The following is a 21,314-nucleotide window of genomic DNA, read 5'->3' as shown; positions in this document are numbered from 1 at the left end:
ATTTGTTGCTAATTTTGTAGCAAGCGTGTAGAATCTTTCAGTTCAAGTATATTTCCTTTTTATTGCCCACGTGAAGATGCCCTGTTTTGACATGGTTTGTGTTTTATAGTAAAACCATCTGTCATCATCCTCAAACAAACCATGTTTTTTCTGGTCATAAAACTATTTGAATAATGATGTATTGTGTGAAATCCAGTCTTTATAAAGTAGGCTAATCTCTATAGTACACTTTAAAATGTGCAGTTTTATCACATCACAATGCCACAGATGTATCAAGTTGAGGGAGTGTGCAATTGGCATGCTGACTGCAGGAATGTCCACCAGAGCCGTTGCCAGAGAATTTAATGTTCATTTCTCTACCATAAGCTGCCTCCAACGTCGTTTTAGAGAATTTGGCAGTACTTCCAACCGGCCTCACAACTGCAGACCACATGTAATCACGCCAGCCCAGGACCTCCACATCTGGCTTTTTCGTCTGTTGGGGTGGTGCTGAGGAATATTTTTGTCTGTAATAAAGCCCTTTTGTGGGGAAAGACTCGTTCTGATTGCCTGGGCCTGGCTCCCCAGTGGGTGGGCCTGGATGCCAATTGGGTGGGCCTATGCCCAGTCATATGAAATCCATAGATTAGGCCTAATGAATTTATTTAAATTGACTGATTTCCTGATATGAACTGTAACTCAGTAAAATCTTTGAAATTGTTGCATGTTGCTTTCATATTTTTGTTCAGTTTACATGGACATACTTTTTTTTATAACTACCTTATCTCTGTACCCCACACATACAATTATCTGTAAAGTCCCTCAGTCGAGCAGTACATTTCAAACACAGATTCAACCACAAAGACCAGAGAGGTTTTCCAATGTCTCACAAAGAAGGGCAACCATTGATAGATGGGTACAAATAAAACAAGCAGTTATTCAATATCCCTTTGAGCATGGTGTTATTAAGTTATTAATTACACATTGGGTGGTGTATCAATACCCAGTCACTACAAAGATACAGGCGTCCTTCCTAACTCAGTTGCAGGAGAGGAAGGAAACTGTTTAGGGATTTCACCATGAGGCCAATTTTAAAACAGTTAAATGGCTGTGATCGGCAAAAACTGAGGATGGATCAAAATTGTAGTTACTCCACAATACAAACTAACCTAAATGACAGTGAAAAGGAAAAACAGGCCAAATATACGAGTTGCTAACCAAAACAACGTTGATGTTCCTGTGGCCTAGTTACAGTTTTGACTTAAATTTGCTTGAAAATCCATGGCAAGATTTGAAAATGGCTGTCAAGCCATGATCAACAACCAACTTGACAGAGCTTGAAGAATTTTAAAAAGAAAATTGTGCAAATATTGTACAATCCAGGTATGAAAAGCTCTTAGACTTACCCTGAAAGACAGCTGTAATCACGGCCAAAAGTGACTCTAACATGTATTGACTTGGGGTTGTGAATACTTATAGACATGTCTGCATTTCATTTTCAATAAATTTGGTAAAATTTCTAAATATATGTGTTGGGTGACATTTTTATGTAATCCATTTTGAATTCAGGCTGAAACACAACAACATATGGAATAAATCAAGGGGATGAATACTGTCAGAAGGCAATGCATGAACACTTCATAAGACATGAAAACAATGTTAAGAATTACAGGAAAATTGGCTTTAAAACTGATTACTTTATACTCTTCTAAACGTCAACCAAAAATAATAGGACAGAACTGACTGAAGCATCCTATTAACTTTTCATAGGAATCAAAATCCTCTTGTAGCCTCACTCTAGATTAGAACTAAAGTTATTTGTTCAATTCCACCATTTCCTTGTAGTCCTTCATTTTCTTCATTTCATGCACTCGTGTTATTTACACACTTACGTTTCTTTTGTCTTTATATGCCTCTATTTAGTCAAAAAAATCTAGTTATTTTTTTGATTTTCCTCTGTGACAATATATTTTTTATTGATTCAATGGCAGTTCTTATTTTGAACCGATTTCTAGGCCTTTTCTGTTTCGGAAGCTGTCCCTATAATGTATATGGTCCCAACACTGAGTTATAGACTATAAAGTGTCTTTGGCCGTAAGTTCTATGTTTTCCTCTATAAGTCTTTGCTCGGTAAAGCCCCGTCTTATCTCAGCTCACTGGTCACCATAGCAGCACCCACCCGTAGCACGCCCTCCAGCAGGTATATTTCACTGGTCACCCCCAAAGCCAATTCCTCCTTTGGCCGCCTTTCCTTCCAGTTCTCTACTACCAATGACTGGGACGAATTGCAAAAATCACTGAAGCTGGAGACTCATATCTCCCTCTCTAACTTTAAGCACCAGCTGTCAGAGCAGCTCACAGATCACTGCACCTGTACATAGCCCATCTGTAAATAGCCCACCCAACTACCTCATCCCCATACTGTTATTTTTGTTTTTGTTGCTCCTTTGCACCCTAGTATCTCTACTTGCACATTCATCTTCTGCACATCTATCACTCCAGTGTTTAATTGCTAAATTGTAATTATTTCGCCACTATGGCCTATTTATTGCCTTATCTCCCTTATCTTACCTCATTTGCACACACTGTATATAGATTTTTCTATTGTGTTATTGACTGTATGTTTGTTTATTCCATGTGCAACTCTGTGTTATTGTTTGTGTCGCACTGCTTTGCTTTATCTTGGCCAGGTCGCAGTTGTAAATGAGAATTTATTCTCAACTGGCCAACCTGGTTAAATAAAGGTGAAATAAAAAAATTGGTTATAATTGTTCTACTTCCATTACTCAATTTTGACATTTAACAAACTAAACATTAAAATTATAAAAACCCAAACCGGTTCGTGGATGAATTACCGGTGTAGCCCACTAGGTATATAGTAAATAAAAAATATACAGTTTATACGATTTACCGCCCAACCCTAAATTAGGATTGGAGGTGGATGCGCTTGCAAAGCAGGTGCTATATGACGTCACGTCGATTTTCTGTGCCCCAGCAGTCCAAATGTGAGAATTCGATTAATGCCCCGGAACCCCCCCGGAACCGAGTTTGTTTGTTTACGTTTTGGAACCAGTCCCAGGCATGAGCCAGGTCCCCCATTTTGGCCGACAGCGAAGTGGGCTCAAAATAAAAGTGATGTAGGTTAAGCAGATGGAGAAGGCTTAATGAGCAGGATTCTGTTTTCACATGCAAAAGTAATTTATTTTGTTGTTGTTGCATAAACGCGTTTGATAAAAAGGCTTTATCTGCCTTTCCACATAAAACAAAATGGAAAATTCTAACATATATTTTATGGAAAATATATTTCTGTTTCTGAACTATGTATGCTGCCTTCTTGACAACAAGACCGAGCGGCACAGATTACTGATCGATTTGAGAGGTCGCTCCTCCCTCCCCGCTTTTGCCCATTTATGTCACGGGCCATAGCCCGCTGCAATTAGGCCTAATCGAACTCCCTCAATATTTGGGCGTAGAAAGGTAGGCCTATATAAAGGTATGAGTTCGCACTCGTTTCCCTCTGTAAAATAACATGACTGTTTGGACGGGTTAGAGAGGGCTACCAGTACTTTATTTGGCGTTTGGATAGCAAGCGTCGGGACTTGCAGCAACAGCATTTTCAACATACACAACCAGCCACGAGGTTAGTCAGCTGTTTTCTTTACGTGGCACTTGTTTTTGTCAAGGATGACGACATGGGTTTTCAATTTATAATGTTTACAGATTTTTCAAGAACTCCATACTAGTTGTATAATGGGTTAAGAAATGCAGTATTCGAGTTGCTGTTAATTCTTATACTGTTGGTTTGGGATGTGTTTGTGGCATCTGTACTCCGTAGAGAGAGTAGGCTTTTGAAGAAGAGATGCGGGCACGGCGGGTCTGAAGAATGTGATACCGAGTAAGATGGAAGCCTTTTATAAGATTCCATAGAATGAACATCCACGCCTGATTCCCAAACAACATTTAAAAAAATACACAACTTTAAGCATGAGATGAATCGCGTCGCCGACACTAAATGCGCACACATTGGGTATGTGTTTGGGAATAATTTTAAATAATAACCATTGTTTAACGTTGTCGCGTGCTATGTGATGTCTACCTGCTGTTTCACGGTTCTCTAATTAATAAAATCCATCAACACCGTACGTAATCACACCGGCTGTGCAATGGCCAAAAATGCACTATCACGGGTTTGGCAATCACCCAGAGGCGGTTGAGGCTAGCGCGTTACTAGAATATTAGCACATTTATGGAAACTCATAGTGATGGGGGGAGAGGAGACATCCTTTCCACTAGAAATTAAATTGGCCCATTAAAGCAACATCTGATATTGATGACGCAAGAAGATCACACATTTCATGGCTAACATTTTCATCCTATGGACACCAGTCATGACCATTACCTGTTCTGTCTTGAACCCCCTCCAGTGAGGATCTGAACATGGTGCAGCTGTCTCCATCCCCAGCCCGGGATGTGTCTCCTTCACCTGAGTGCTCCGAGAAGGGGAGGCAGGGGAGCCCGAAGGCATGTAGCCCCAAGATGGGCTCCTCTGGTGGGCTGGGTCCTCTCCAGCTAGCCCTGGCAGCCTCCACCACCATCTACCAGGGCTACGAGAGTTACATCGAGGATGGCCTCATCTGCCTCAAGCACAAGATCCGCAACCTGGAGAAAAAGAAGGTAGGATGGATGACTTGACATGATTAGGGGTTTGGTGGGTGTTTCAGTAGGAGGAGACGTTACCGTTCCTTTCAGGGTTTCCTGCATGTTACCGTAAAATGAAGACATTGTAAGTGTTTGTATCCACAGATTAAATTGGAAGACTACAGGAAGCGTTTGAAACATGGGGAATCACTCAATCAAGACCAGATAGTAAGAACACGATTTCTAATTGTGGTAATAAAAGCAGTACATTTCTTTCAACCAGATGATTGAGATGTTGCCTTTTGGACTCTTTCAATGTCAGGATGCAGTGGAGAAGTATGATGAAGTGATCCACAACCTGCAGTTTGCCCAGGAGCTGCACAAGACCCTTGGGGGCCTAACACAGGAAGTAAGGATCTCTGTTAGCCATTGCTTATCATAGTGCTGCTGTGTGTATGAATGGGGATGGGCAGAGCAGCACCACATGCATTCTCCTTGGTAGACCAGGTGTAGTTTCTTATGCATAGTCAGAATAACACTTCTCTGTTCATTTCAAGCGTCTGATAATAGGTCAATGAGGGTAGAAAGGCTATGACATATTGGATTGGAGTCCAGCCTCGTCAATGGATTGTACACGGGTGGCTTTAGCCCATTACAGAGCTGAGTTGGAACACTGCTGTTCCATTCTGCTGCTTGATTGCTTTCATGGTTAGTTTTGACTTTCCCTGCTTCTAAGTGCATGGTCAGATACAGTGTCAGTAATGTAGAACTATTAGCTGGTCAACAGATCACTTTTTTGTTGTTGTCCAGACTCATGATGAATCATCTTGTATTTTTACAAGACAACATAATGGACTTTCTTGCACCCATTTAGACATTTGAAATCCACAACAGCCAGTCGATTGGTCTAGTGATCAGGCCTAGGTGTAGGAGTATTTTTGGGATTGGTCCATAGAATCCATCTAACCACCCCCCTTTAGCTGCTAAAAGCCCAGAAGAAGGCGTTGAGGAAGGAGCAGATGGCCAAGCAGGAGGTAGAGAAGAGGAGGCTGTGTGTAGTGCTGCAGGTTAAGTTCCTCCTGCAGACCCTGCTGCAGCACGAGCACATCAGGGAGGACCTCCTCTCTGCCCGCAAGCTCCAGGTTGCAGAGCTACAAAGCCTGCTTGAGCTCGCTGAACTACTGGGGGTGAAGAGGGACAACAATGTGAGGTACTGGGGAATAGATGTGCGCACCACACACCCCACACACACATTCTGTTGGAGTTGAGGGACAACAGCATAAGTTATTATGAAACGCAATCTCGCACGTCTGTGTTGATTGAAGACTAGTCTGATCCCTTTCTACTGTGTCCCAGTTTGGAGGAGCAGATGGAGAGCGCAGCCCTGGTCTACCTGGACCTGCTGGAGGGGAATAATAAACCAATAGCTGGAACCACCTGTGAGTTTAAACACTACCTCACCTGTACCTTTTTAAACACCTGCACAGATACTCCATTTACTATGACTGGTATCCTCAACTTTATCTGCCATTTGCTGAACTACTTTAGCTGCCGTGTTTAAAATGCATGCCTTTAAATGTTTCCAGACAAGGTCCTGAAGGCTAAGTTGGCGAAGCTGATGGATTGTGGGTACTTTGATTGTGTACCGCCGCCTCCGAGCAAGAGTCCCAAGGAAGTAGAGGTTCCCATGACCAAGAAGACGGTGTCTCAAACAGCCAGCCTCTCTAGTAAGTCTACAACAGTGCAAATATTCTTATTCAAAAGCCACTTATCAGGCTGGGTATAGAACAATGAATGTATACAACATTTTGTCATTTAGCTGGATGTTATTTTGCCTTGCAGCCCTAATGACGTCAAACAAAAAAGACGTGCCTAGCAGAGAGGTAAGAACCTCTAACATTTACTGCAAGTTGTGTGCCACTACTTTTTCAACGTTCAACCAGCGTTCTCCTTAAGCTATTTACCTGCATGCACTGTGGATATCGTACTGTTGTGGTGATAGTCTGTGGGTGATGCCAGTTTCTTAACAGACACTACCTGCCTGACACAGACCCCAATGGGTGTCGAGACACTCCCGTTACTCAGAACTGGAAGGCTGAGTTCCAGGCCATGAAGGAACAGGAGCCACCAGACTCGTGGGATATGGAGTCGGACTCCACTCAGCCTGTAATCCAGAAACCATGGAGAGGGGCGGCTGTGTTCATCTCTAAAGTGCCGGTTACTACCAAGAAACAAAATGCTGAACCCAAACAGGTGAGATATTCTTATACCTAAACTCTCAGGGCAGTTGGAACTTGAGACTAGTTGTGACCTCTAATAATGGTCAAGGTTAACACTGGGATTGGGCTAGCTGATCTTAGTTCAGATCAATCATACAACTCAATGACTCTGTTTCCCCAGAGAAGAGCGAAGTCCAAAAGGGAGCGGGACGCCACAGCTGTGAGTAGACTCTTGCGTCTCTTACGTTTGATGGACCTGTCCATATTACGCCATCACATTGTAATTTCCATCAGGCACTTCGTGTGGACACCCCTGTGGAGGTGTTCAACTCCCAGTCTTCCTTGCCCAAGGACCCCATCCTGCGCAAGCAGCAGCTGGAGGACCTGATGACCAAGATCAGAGGCTCCTTCAGCTTCATGCAGGTACAGTACTGCTCAGAGATCACTTCCAGGTGAAAAGTCATGGATCATTTCCTATGTTCCACCTGGGTCGGGTTTACCACGGGGCACTGCGTGAAAAATAAAATGTTCTTATTGGTTAAGTCCATGTAGTCCCTCAATGTTTTGTTGGGTGTCTAATAAATACAATGCTGGATTAATCCCCTGTCTCCAGGATTCTCTTCTGGATGGAGAAGGATCACCCACTAACGGCCATCCTAGACTGGGCCGGCGTGCCTCTGGATCCTCCTCTCCACTCGGTAGCCTACCACAACAAAGTTGTCATTTAAGTGGCTGACTTCTAGCAGAACAGTCAATACTTAACAGATGTTTTACCTCTTATTCTTAACAGTACAGAGGGAGTCAAGGAGAAGCCCAGTGGACCATCTACCCAAAACACTGCATGTAAGATCTGGAGAAGTGTGTGAAATGGCACCATATTCTAGTGCACTAATTTTGACCAGGGCTCTGTTAAGCTTTTGACTGCTGGAGTAAGTATTTTAAGTTGAATATTTTTGTCCTCTCTCAGTCCACTCCATTGCCTTCTAAACTCCTCCCTGTTGATGACGAACCCAATCTGACCAATGGAGACGGGGGTTGTCTAGAGAGCTGTGAGCTGGACCTAACTACAGAGGACCTAGCTCACGTCATAACCATTGTAAGAACACCCCTATCTGTTAAATGAGACCCATTAAAACAATGACATTTTCTTCTTTTAGTTCCACAATTGTTATAAAGCACAATGGTTGTCCTCTCCAGGATCCATGTCTGCTGCTGTCTGAGAGTGAGACTGCCTGCCCCTCTCCTCCTCCCTTCTACCGTGGGGAGTCCTCCATCTCCATCACCCTGGACGAGAAGACCTCTGCTCGGGTAAAACGACTCATTCCCTGAACATGTAGGATCGGCAAGTCTAAAGTGCATACTATTCTGGTTTTGTTTGTCTCCCTTGACAGTGTTCCCTATCTGTACCCAGACTACCATCTCTGAATCTGGGAAGCAATCCCCCTGTAACGGGGTGGTGCCTCCTTGTACCCCAACCCCCACCCAGGGGCAGTCGTTTTCTACCCCTCCCAGCAGACGTACACTCAGCATGGTCCCCTTCCAGACCATGCATTCGGTAAGTCTACCCTACCACACTTAACGTGTTCATAGAATGGGCAACAGGCTTTAGTCTGAATACCCATAAAATGCACTCCTAGGTAGTCTGAGGGACATTTTAGTATGAGTCTTGGGTCTGTTTTGTCTCTGAAGGTATTCAAGGTGAACGCCCCCTTACTTCCGACTGGAGACTTTAAATCCGATATTATCCCCTATTCGGACTCCAACAACCTGTGCTATGTCACCACCAGCACCCAGACCCCACCGGAGTTTGCTCCGTCGGAGGACGAACACCTACAGTCGGGTATGCCAGAGTTGTGTTCATTAGGGCAGGGAATAGGGAACGTTTTGCAACGGAAAACTCAAATTCGTTTATTGGGCAAGACCAGGGGTGTATTCGATACGCAAGAAATACGTTTCTATTGGACATTCAGTTGGGTCCCTTCCTGTTGTCGTTTGGTTCTTATATTGGTAAACGGTTTGCATTGCAAGACGTAATGAATACACCCCTTGTTTGTCTGTATTCTTCTTAATGAATATGACAGTCTACTCTTATTTATCTCCCTTGGGCAGTGAACCAGTCTGAATGTCTGGTGGGTAGTGGTGGGCAGATCTTCCTGTCCCCTAGCCAATCCTGTGGCACCATGGGCCGTTCTGACCAATCATACTACAAAGGATCTGTTAGAGGTATTGCAAGTGGTGGCAAGGGACTGGCACACTCCTACTTTCGCTCTTCTGGTGGGCACAGAGGTATTTATCCTCTTATCTTGTCTTCTCCCATCCCTCAATCCCATCTTTCATCCTTTCCCTCTCCTATCTTGTTCTGCTTATGCATGTCTCCTACTGATTCAGATTGAGCTTCTAAACCTTAAATGGATTGGATCAAGTGAACTCCATTCCCTTGCCTCACAAGTTTCCACATGACATTATCATAATATTACAAGGTTTTGCGTTAGCCTTCACAATCCAATTTGTCTGTCCCCATTCCCCTTGGGTTTGATGGGTTTCGGGCTGGTCTGCGCTCCCCAGGAGGAAGCTTCATCCCCCAGGCTCACTTGTACGGCGCTCGGGTAAGACACTACACACAGATTCGGGAAGCAATCAGATATTTTATTTACATTAGTATAGATTGCTGAAGTGATATGTTTTAGAGGTTTTGACTTGTCTAGTGGTGTGTTCTTCACCATTAGGACACTGGCTACCAGCACAGCTACAGGCGTGGTGGAGGCAATGCAGGACAAAGGCACAATGGTGGTAAGTTCACGTCATTCTTCTGGCTTGATACATCTGATTGGTTGGGTATTTTGGGGGCTTAGTTAACTGGCAGTTGATTGGTCCTCCGCAACAGGTTGGAGTGACTCCTCCCAGGTGAGCAGCCCAGACCGGGAGGGCAACTACTCCCTGGTGGACTCCGCCCACGGCGACTCGCTGCAGGGTGTTGGCATGGACCTCACCCCCCAGGTGACCCCTCATGCCCCCCACACCCTGATGCACGTACCCATGTACCCGCTCCCCCAGCATCCCCAGCTCCTCCGCGTGGCCTTCACAGCAGCCCGCACAGCCAACTACACCCCGGGCACCCTGGACCAGCCCATCGCCTTTGACCAGCTCCACAGCAACCTGGGGGAAATGTTCAACACCAATGTGGGTCGTTTCACCTGCCCAGCCAACGGCACCTACGTCTTCCTCTTCCACATCCTCAAGCTGGCGGTCAACGTGCCGCTCTACGTCAACCTGATGCGCAACGACGAGGTGATGGTGTCTGCGTACGCCAACGACGGGGCTCCGGACCACGAGACGGCCAGCAACCACTCCATCCTGCAGCTGTACCAGGGAGACCAGGTGTGGCTGCGGCTGCACCGCGGCTCCATCTATGGCAGCAGCTGGAAGTACAGCACTTTCTCTGGCTTCCTGCTCTACCAGGACTGAGCTACTGTGGCCTCTTGAGCCAACATGGAGGATACAGGTGGAGGAGAGAATATTGCTTTGCACTTAAAAGGAGAAACTGACATTTTCCATTTCATGTGGTCAGACTGCATACCCACCCAGTGCTGGGTTCATTGCCTACCCCAGTCCTTGAGTGTATGGGGTGTGTTCAATATTCAAACCTTTTAGGATCACCCTTTTGTTTACCCTGTAAATTGCAACCACTAATTACTTCTGGGTCACTAAGGGGTTGAGGGGAAGAATTCCTGCTGGCTTGACCTTTCATGACCCATAATGTGAGCATTTTCCCATGAATGTGGTTTTTGGTTGTGGTGCTTAGAGACCGACACTCCATTTTCTGACTAAAACTGTTAGATTGTGAATAGTTGTGAATAGCTGCCTCTACTATACACTACTGCTGCTGTATTGGGTGTCACACTTATAGTTCTAGTAGCAGGTCCGCTTTAGTTACAATGTGTCAGGTCTCTAAGACCTTAAATTAAATGTTATGAATTGGTGGCTTTTTCTTTGTTTTCTGAATGACTGGGTAAATTCATTGAATGGCTAATGTATGGTTGGCGAAATATGAATTATAATGGACTGTACTTGACAATGCTAAGCACTTTAAATGCATTCTATGCTACCTTGCTGTGTGGGGTGATCGGGTTAAAATGGTTGGGTGGGGGGGTATTGTCTGATTCTGAACACTAAAGGCCATATTGTCTATGGAGATGTGATCCCTCAATGTGCCTGAATAAAACAACGTTTCAGCAGTTGATAAGAGTTGCCTTCTGTTTTTGCATGGCACTACCTCTTCACTTGTAGGGGTTGGTCCATTCATTTAGTTAGCAGTAGGCTATGGCATTGTATCTCAATTGATAAATGCATTTTAGATGCTGTACAGTTCTACTCAACGACATGCATCTTGAAATGTACAGTCCATGCGGAAAGGCGAGTACATTTTTCCAAAGGATAAATTGTCATCTCTGCATGGTTTGTCAAATGATGTCACTCTTCACATTAGCACCTCAGCCTACAGATCAGTGAATTTATTAGTCTGAGTAGGTGGCTATTCCTACAGGTATAATTACACTGTTAAATGAATGTAAAATCTTAGGCTAGTGACAGAGGGATACTAGCAAATGGTAAGAAATACCACACAAGTGTGTAACGTCACTACCATATCCCATGCACACAAAGTACAATAGCTTTGAACTCTTTCAGTACAGCAGAGAAAGAGGCCAAGTGACCGAGACAACAGGTCCCAAAATCTGTCGTCTGCAACAGATGGATTTTTTTATTTTATGCTCACCAAGCAACAAGTTATTGTATGGCAGTCAATGATTGTTAAATTTGGAGTTGTGCCTGTTCACACATGTATCTGCCCTCTCATTGGCTAGAATGGTCCCACCTCTCGACTGCCTTCCCTTTTTTTATGACACTTTCCGTTGTTAGAGCGGCCACTTGAGTATCTGGTTAATACACTGCTCAAAAAAATAAAGGGAACACTTAAACAACACAATGTAACTCCAAGTCAATCACACTTCTGTGAAATCAAACTGTCCACTTAGGAAGCAACACTGATTGACAAATTTCACATGCTGTTGTGCAAATGGAATAGACAAAAGGTGGAAATTTTAGGCAATTAGCAAGACACCCCCAATAAAGGAGTGATTCTGCAGGTGGTGACCACAGACCACTTCTCAGTTCCTATGCTTCCTGGCTGATGTTCTGGTCACTTTTGAATGCTGGCGGTGCTTTCACTCTAGTGGTAGCATGAGACGGAGTCTACAACCCACACAAGTGGCTCAGGTAGTGCAGCTCATCCAGGATGGCACATCAATGCGAGCTGTGGCAAGAAGGTTTGCTGTGTCTGTCAGCGTAGTGTCCAGAGCATGGAGGCGCTACCAGGAGACAGGCCAGTACATCAGGAGACGTGGAGGAGGCCGTAGGAGGGCAACAACCCAGCAGCAGGACCGCTACCTCTGCCTTTGTGCAAGGAGGGGCACTGCCAGAGCCCTGCAAAATGACCTCCAGCAGGCCACAAATGTGCATGTTCTTTTATAGATGCTCTTCTTTTTTGACACCACACTTCACAAAGCAAGTCCTGCAGGCTCTAATCCTATCTTGATTATTGCCCAGTTATATGGTCAGGTGCTGCAAAGAAGGACCTAGAAAACCTGCAGCTGGCCCAGAACAGAGGCACGTCTTGCTCTTCACTGTAATCAGAGGGTTAATATCAATACTATGCATGCCAGTCTCTCTTGGCTAAAGGTAGAGGAGACATTGACTGCATCACTTTTCTTTCAATTGGGAGTGTTATATTCCAAATTGTTTGCATAGTCAACTTACACACAGCTCTGACACACTTACCCCACCAGACATGCCACCAGGGATCTTTTCACAGTCCCCAAATCCAGAACAAATTCAAGAAAACGTACAGTATTATATAGAGCCATCATTGCAAGGAACTCCGTTCCATCTCAGAAGTGGGCAGCAAATCTGGTTTAAAAAAACAGATAAAGCAACACCTAATTGCACAATACTGCTCCCCTATTTGACTTAGATATTTTGTGTGTATATACTAATATGTAGGCTGTGTGACGTTTTAAATGTATGTACACTGTGGCACAAATGTGTTTACATCCCTGTTATTGAGCATTTCCCATGATAATCCATCCACCTGACAGGTGTGGCATATCAATAAAATGATTAAACGGCATGATCATTACACAGGTACAGCTGTGTAATTTCTTGACCATAAGTCATTAAACCGGTACACCTGTGTACATAAATCGCTTCCAACGCCGTTTTAGAGAGTTTGGCAGTACATCCAACCGGACTCACAACTGCAGACCACGTGTATGGCGTTGTGTGGGAAAGTGGTTTGCTGATGTCAACGTAGTGAACAGTGTCCCATGGTCGCGGTGGGATTATGGTATGGGCAGGCATAAACTACGGACAACAAACACAATTGCATTTAATCGATGGCAGTGTTAATGCACAGACATACCGTGACGAAATCCTGAGGCCCATTCTTCCGCTGTAATCACCTCACGTTTCAGCAGGCTAATGCTCTGCCCCATGTCGCAAGGATCTGTACACAATTCCTGGAGGGTGACAATGTTGGAGTTCTTCCATGGCCTGCATACTCCCCAGACAGGTCACCCATCGAGTATGGTACGTACAGGTTGTCTACATTACAACCAGAAACACAATGAATATGATTATATGGTGTGTAATAGTAACCCCCCCACCACCACCATTCTGTTTTACAGGCATGTATATATCGGTTCCCCAAGGACCACGCTGTCATCAAATGTTTTATTGTTTTTAATGTATTTTAATGTTTTTATTGACTCTTAAGTTCCAATGAGTCCAATGAGGACTAAAATATCAAAATAAAATGTTTTGTGAAGGCTACCCATGTTTTCGATCAACTTTATTTGTACTAAATAGATTGTTATAGTACTACTTGATGACAACTAAGTGTACTTCTACTTGCTAAAATGGCCCCACTAAAAGTATAGTAAGTGTAGCCTACTTATAAGTGGGGCTGAGCGTTGACTGGAAGCTCAACGTTAAATTGCATTAAATTCTACTCCAGGCAGAAATGAGTGTTTGAATCAGGAAAGTTCTCTCGAACTCTACAAGTCAGGATAGAATGTTGAATAAAGGCTGAGAGAATGATGCAGGAAATTTGCTGTGAAACAGGGGCATAAAGGAAATGTGCAGTTCTATAGCTCATCTCATGCTGTTCTACACATTTTGCGTTTAGAGAATTTAGCATTTTTAAAGCTAAAAACTACGTGTTGACTGTGATATGGGCACAGGATTATTTGTCTTGTTTGCTAAATGCAGACCAGCCAACTACTGCATTGGCAGTGGGACGCATTTGACACTTCTCACGAGAGCTCTGAGACTTCTTATCTAACGCTTTGAAAAGTACTACTTTTATTTAACTAATTCGTCCATTGTATAGTCGGCGCGTAAACTTTTCTGTGCTCCAAATCATTTTGAAATCTGCGCCTGCAATTTAACATCATTTTCTTGTCTTGCCACAGCACTGTGAACCACGGCATATGATTGGTCTAGTTATGTAAGGGATTGGATGCATGTTTTAAAGAAATGCCCCTCAAGATTGGAGTTGAATTGAGATCAAGAACGTTATCTGCTCAGTTGATAAAACTGAAAATAGTATATCTGTTTTTATGTACAATATTGTCAACAAAGTTAGGTTGTTTTTACTCCCGTCCCTATTGCATAAGGCAGCCTTTTGACAGCATGTACTAAAGTCGATTTAGTGACTTGCATTTAGGCTGTGACAACGAAAAGGCAGCAGACAGACCTACAGTATGTTTTACCAGGGACGTTTGGTAGGGTGACCTGATTTGTAGCTATGTAAATTTTGTCCAACAGACTGTGAACCCTAATGTGTACGTTTGATTCTAGGGGGTCAATAAATAAAGGTATTTGGGTTGGGTGTAGTGGTGTATTTTAATGTCCTCTTGTCTCAAGGAGATATCTATTTATTTTAGTATGATCAGTGGAACAATTCTCATTCTTAACAATGGGCTAAAATAAAGGGTAAATGCTCCTCAGTTTCATCAGCTGTCCGTGTGGCTGGTCTCAGACAATCCCGCAGGTGAAGAAGCCAGTTGTGGAGGTCCTGGACTGGCATGGTTATACGTTGTGGTTGGCGGTTGAACATAATGCCAAATGATCTAAAGGACCGACTGGACCTATGCATAGAGGACCCACGCCGAGAGGACCTGCATCCAGACCACAGCACCACCCTCCACACCCCAACCAATCAACTAAACCACACAAACAACATTGGATGCTTTATGGAACACAAAGCATTCACTATCTCAACCTGGGATATGCAAGGCCTGAGGTCATCTGCCTTTGGCATAAAGAACAGGAAGCTGGATTTCACAAAAGAAATCATAAATACATACATTGTCATCCTACAAGAAACATGGTATAGAGGAGACTGGTTTCCCTCTCTAGGTTAGAGAGCTGATATTTTCATCCACCAAACTACCAGGTGTGAAACAGGGAAGGGGGGGTATGCTAATTTGGTATAGAGCAGACCTAACTCTTAAATTAATCAAAACAGGAACATTTTACATTTGGTTAAACATTCAAAAGGAATTTATCTTAACAGAGATTTTCCTGTGTGCTACCCAACTATGTAAACCTGTATGTGGGACAATTTGAGGAAGCACTCCTTTACAAAACAGACACCCCCTACTTTCTAAAGTCCTCGTATGGAAGAGATATATAGATGTCTTTGTGCTCTTGGAAGGAAGTCAGCAGGAACTCAATTAATTCCCAACTCTACTAAACGAGAGCTCTGAATACCTCAAATTCACCATGCAGACTGATGAGAGAAAAATAAACTATCTGGATTTATGGATTATCAAAGAGAATGACGCAATACGGGCAGACTAATACACAAAGCCCACAGATCGCAATACCTTGCTATGTGCGGATAGTATGCATCCCCTCTAGAATGTTCTACCATATAGCCAGTCATGCAGGGTTAAACCATTCTGTGGCCACCAGACAGATTTTGACAGCAATGCTAAAATATCTCAAAAACTAAGAAGAATTACTAAAAACTTGGAAGAAAAACAACGCAACAGTCTTTTGCACTAAGTACACCAAGGGTTCGGAGAAAATGAAAGCAATCCTGAAAAAGCACGGGCATATTCTGCAATCAGACAAAATCGCACACCTCTTCAAGGAACCCCCTTATGGTGGTCTATAAGCATGGTCGCAATATTGGAGATAACTTGGTGAGATCTGACAAGCCCCCTGAGCCCACTCAGACACTCTTGACACCCATTCCAAATGGGAACGACACGTGGTTCATGCGCACAGTGCAATAGCACTATTAAAAACATCCTTCAGACACCCACATACAGGTTGAAAAATCCCTGTTAGGGGTGGTATCTCATGCAAGACCAAGGGAGTAATCTATCTCATCACCTGTTCATGTGGGAAAGCCTATGTAGGACAAGTGAAAATACAATTAAAACAACGCAAAGCTGAACACCGCAGCTCAATCAGGTGTAAAGAACATTGACTATCCAGTAGCAGCTCACTTTGTTGAAGCTAACCATCCTATCTCCTCCCTCAAATACACAGGCATTGAGCATGTTGCTCTACCAAGGAGAGGAGGTAACGTCGAGATCCTACTATTACAAAGGGAGGCTTACTGAATATCTAAAAACATTGACCCCTAGTGGTCTGAATATTGACTTTGATCTCATGCCCTTCTTATGAACAATTCTTTATTTTATGAACAAGTCTTATAAATGTATATATTCTTTCTACAGCTTATTAGCGTACACCTAATATGTTCCCTCTGTTGATGATACTTATTATGCATTAAGGTTGAACCAAAAGATGACATGTAACAAATAGGAAATGAAATACGAAACAAATATGTGAAATTGAATTAAACAATGTGTATGTTGATGCTAATATTATGTACAATATTCAATTCTGATTCTAATAATAACAATAGCCTAATATATTTAATATGCCATAAACTATTGTTTTTGAACAGTTTCACTAATTCATTCTAATTAACTTAATCATTATGACACACTATTGTCATCGGTAGCACTAATTGCACTGTTTGTCTACATAACCTGGTTCAAGTATTCATGACATTACCCTGTAGAAGGCACAGTGATGCCGAAACGTTGGTAAATACCTAATAAATGACTGGGAGTTTATATAAGGAGTGTGCGACTCTTTATTTTGATAGATTATTCGCCGTTAGTCAGCACCTCCACACAAACTAATTTTTCTGGGTGTGCGCCAGCTCATGTTTTTTTGTTCTACCTATATCCCCCCACTTTAATCCCCAAACTTTAATGAAGACAGCTTCTCCATCCTGGAGGGGTAATCAATAATTTCCAGACCCAGGGACATGTACTAGTCTGTAGCGACCTAAATGCCAGAACCGGACAAGAACCTGACAGCCACAGCACACGGGGACAAACACCTGCCTGGAGGTGACAGCATTCCCTCCCCCATATGCCCCCCTAGGCACAACTATGACAACATAACCAACAAAAACAGGTCACAACTCCTGCAGCTCTGTTGCACGCTGGGTATGTACATATCAATGGTAGGCTTCAAGGGGACTCCTATGGTTGGTACACCAATAGCTCATCTCTTGGCAGTAGTACTGTAGACTACTTTATCACTGACCTCAGTGATCTCAACCCTGACCTCAGATCACAGCAAAATCACAGTCTACTTGAACAGATCAATACTCAATCATGAGGCAAAGCCTAATGAACTGAATAATATTAAGAAATGCTATTAATGGAAGGAATGTAGTGTGGAAACCTACCAAAAAAACTATTAGGCAACAACAAATTCAATCCCTTTTAGACAACTTCCTGGACAAAACGTTCCACTGTAATAGTGAAGGTGTAAACTTGGCAGTTGAAAATCTAAACCGTATATTTGACCTCTCAGCTTTCCTATCAAATCTAAAAATGTCAAACAGAAAACCGAAGAAAATGAACAATGACAAATGGTTTGATGAAGAATACAAAAACCTAAGAAAGAAATTGAGAACCTAAAACATGGAGACCCAGAAAACCTGAGTCTATGCCTTCACTGTGGTGAATCACTAAAACAATACAGAAATACACTATGGAAAATGAAGCAACAGCACGTCAGAAATCAGCTCAATGTAATTGAAGAATCCATAGACTAACCACTTCTGGGAAAATTGGAAAACACTAAACAAACAACACAAAGAGATATCTATCCAAAATGGAGTTGTATGGGTAAGTCTTTTTGGCCCTATAACAAAGAACAAACAGTAAAAACATACATGATCAAATACAAATATTAGAATCAACTATTAAAGACTTACCAGAACCCACTGGATTCTGCAATTACATTGAATGAACTACAGGACAAAATATAAACGCTCCAACCCAAACAGGCCTGTGGTGTTGATGGTATCCTCAATGAAATGATAAAATATACAGACAACAAATTCACATTGACTATACTTAAACTCTTTAACATCATCCTTAGCTCTGGCATCTTCCCCACTTATTGGAACATAGGACTGATCATTATCCGCAAAAGTGGAGAGAAATTTTGATCCCAATAACTACCGTGGGATAAGCGTCAACAGCAACCTTGAGAAAATCCTCTGCATTATCATTAACAGCAGACTCGTACATTTCCTCAGTGAAAAGAATGTACTGAGCAACTGTCAAATTGGCTTTTTACCAAATTACCATACGACAGACCACGTATTCACCCTGCACACCCCAATTGACAAAACAAACAAACCAAAACAAAGGCAAAGTCTTTTCATTCTTTGTTGATTTCAAAAAAGCCTTTGACTCAATTTGGCATGAGGGTCTGCTATACAAATTGATGGAAAGTGGTGTTGGGGAAAAACACAAGACATTATAAAATCCATGTACACAAACAACAAGTGTGCTATTAAAATTGGCAAAAAACACACATTTCTTCCCACAGGGCCGTGGGGTGAGACAGAGATGCAACTTAAGCCCCACCCTCTTCAACATATATATCAACGAATTGGCGAGGACACTAGAACAGTCTGCAGCACCCGGCCTCACCCTACTAGAATCTGAAGTCAAATGTCTACTATTTGCTGATGATCTGGTGCTTCTGTCACCAACCAAGGAGGGCCTACAGCAGCACCTAGATCTTCTGCACAGATTCTGCCAGACCTGGGCCCTGACAGTAAATCTCAGTAAGACAAAAATAATGGTGTTCCAGAAAAGGTCCAGTAGCCAGGACCACAAAGATACATTTAATCTAGACACCTTTGCCCTAGAGCAAACAAAAAAACTATACAGTGCATACCTTGGCCTAAACATCAGCGCCACAGGTAACTTCCACAAAGCTGTGAACGAGCTGAAAGACAAGGCAAGAAGGGCCTTCTATGCTATCAAAAAGGAACATAAAATTCGACATACCTATTAGGATCTAAAAAATACTTGAATCAGTTATAGAACCCATTGCCCTTTTATGGTTGTGAGGTCTGGAGAAGACTCCCCTGAGCAAGCTGGTCCTGGGGCTCTGTTCACAAACAGACCTCACAGAGCCCCAGGACAGCAACACAATTAGACCCAACCAATCATGAGAAAACAAAAATAGTATTACTTGACACATTGGAAAGAATTAACAAAGAAACAGAGCAAACAATAATTCTATTTGGCCCCAAACAGTGAGTACACAGTGGCAGAATACCTGACCACTGTGACTGACCCAAACTTAAGGAAAGCTTTGACTATGTACAGACATAGAAAGGCCGCCGTAGGCAGACCTGGCTCTCAAGAGAAGACAGGCTATGTGCACACTGCCTACAAAATGAGGTGGGAACTGAGCTGCACTTCCTAACCTCCTGCCAAATGTATGACCATATTAGAGACACATATTTCCCTCGGATAACACAGATCCACAAAGAATTTGAAAACAAATCCAATTTTGATAAACTCCCATATCTACTGGGTGAAATACCACAGTGTGCCATCACAGCAGCAAGATTTGTGACCTGTCGCCACAAGAAAAGGGCAAAAAGTGAAGAACAAACACCATTGTAAATACAACCAATATTTATGTTTATTTATTTTCCCTTTTGTACTTGAACTATTTGCATATCATTACAACACTGTATATAGACATACAATGACATTTGAAATGTCTTTATTATTTTGAAACTTTTGTAAGCATAATGTTTACTGTTCATTTTTATTGTTTATTTCACTTTGTATATTATCTACTTCGCTTTATTTGTCAATGTTAACATATGTTTCACATGCCAATAAAGCCATTGCATTGAATTGAAATGAACATTCAATTCTCTGGCAACAGCTCTGGTGGACAAAATTGTGCACAAAATTGGAGAGAAATAAGCTTTTTGTGCATATGAAACATGTCTGCAATCTTTTATTTCAGCTCATGAAACACAGGACCAACGCTACATGTTGCATTGACATTTTTGTTGAGTATATTTTTGCAGCCATTCATGGGCAGCTTTGAATAAGTCATACAAAAAAGCATTGGATATGAAATGCTCCAGGAATCAAATATATTTTTTGACATTTTAGTATTGTGGACATGCAAGGCAACTCATAAACACATCACATTTTCTAGAGCAAGAGCCTTCAACCAGTAGGCATAAACCACCTGAATATTGATATCCATTAGATTTCTCTTGAAGGTTTGGTGATTTTGAGAGATTAATTGTTATAACGAGAACATTTTCAAACACCCAGCATTTGGGAAACATAGATCAGGGGTGGCCAACCCTCCTGAAGAGTAAGCAGGATTTTATTCCAGCCCTTTTTAAAGTGATAGTTCACCCAAATTACAAAATGTTTGTGTCTTTACCTTGAAAGCAGTCTATGGACAAGGAGACTGCAATCTATGATTTGGTTACCCACTGCCATCAACCATTATAATGTCCTGGACAAAATCTTGGTGTAGTGGAAACACTCCCTGCCACATGTTGCATACAACATTCCACCTGAGAACAGGGATTAATCCCTGCGTCCAACCTTCCCACCGTTTCTAGCATTGGCCTGTCTCCCTATCTCATTTCATTACTGTCTGAATAAAGTGTCAAAACACATTTTTTTGCATACTTCACCTTTCATCCACCAAAAACTGCAAAGTAACAAGTCGTCCAATTTTGAGTGTTCATTTAATGTTCAAAGCATTCTGAATACACCTGACCTGTGTTTTTATTTTTTATTTTTTCCACCCTGGTCATAGGCCTAAGCCATGTCAAAATACGTAAAATTGCAGGAAATTAGCTTTAAAATAGTAACGTTTCCCCCTCTCTTGTGCCAGGGGGCAAGGAAATTCACATAGCAAATCTCTCCAAGCTTTCTTCAAAAGTTGGCAGCTCTGCAAAATGAACAAACAAAGTAGGCAGCAGCATATATTTTAATCTTTATTTAACTAGGCAAGTCTGTTCATTACAAA

At 42.5% G+C, this 21,314-nt stretch overlaps 1 protein-coding gene across 1 annotated transcript; it reads left to right on the top strand.

Moving 5' to 3' along the window:
• The first annotated feature begins 4,416 nt into the window (after positions 1–4,416).
• Positions 4,417–10,958, top strand: LOC120031824 (caprin-2-like). The gene is made up of 20 exons (XM_038977644.1): positions 4,417–4,653; positions 4,783–4,845; positions 4,940–5,026; positions 5,598–5,827; positions 5,974–6,056; positions 6,204–6,344; positions 6,460–6,500; positions 6,637–6,870; positions 7,018–7,116; positions 7,158–7,259; positions 7,450–7,534; positions 7,627–7,679; positions 7,804–7,932; positions 8,034–8,144; positions 8,248–8,391; positions 8,526–8,676; positions 8,946–9,060; positions 9,364–9,442; positions 9,563–9,626; positions 9,721–10,958. Exons 1-20 carry the CDS (start codon positions 4,417–4,419, stop codon positions 10,299–10,301), a joined length of 2,829 nt encoding a protein of 942 aa, XP_038833572.1. The 3' UTR covers positions 10,302–10,958.
• The last annotated feature ends 10,356 nt before the right edge of the window (positions 10,959–21,314 follow it).

This window comes from Salvelinus namaycush, chromosome 38, assembly GCF_016432855.1.
Source record: "Salvelinus namaycush isolate Seneca chromosome 38, SaNama_1.0, whole genome shotgun sequence".
Taxonomy (NCBI): Eukaryota; Metazoa; Chordata; class Actinopteri; order Salmoniformes; family Salmonidae; genus Salvelinus; species Salvelinus namaycush.
The sequence above is the reverse complement of the archived record's forward strand: the minus strand, read 5'-3'. Positions and strand labels throughout refer to the sequence as shown.

Excerpts from the sequence above, each read along its gene's own strand:
- LOC120031824 (XM_038977644.1), top strand. The coding sequence starts at position 4,417 with ATGGTGCAGCTGTCTCCATCCCCAGCCCGGGATGTGTCTCCTTCACCT. Across the intron at positions 6,057-6,203 it reads ACCAATAGCTGGAACCACCT|ACAAGGTCCTGAAGGCTAAG; the intron begins GTGAGTTTAAAC and ends AAATGTTTCCAG. Across the intron at positions 7,680-7,803 it reads ATCTACCCAAAACACTGCAT|TCCACTCCATTGCCTTCTAA; the intron begins GTAAGATCTGGA and ends GTCCTCTCTCAG.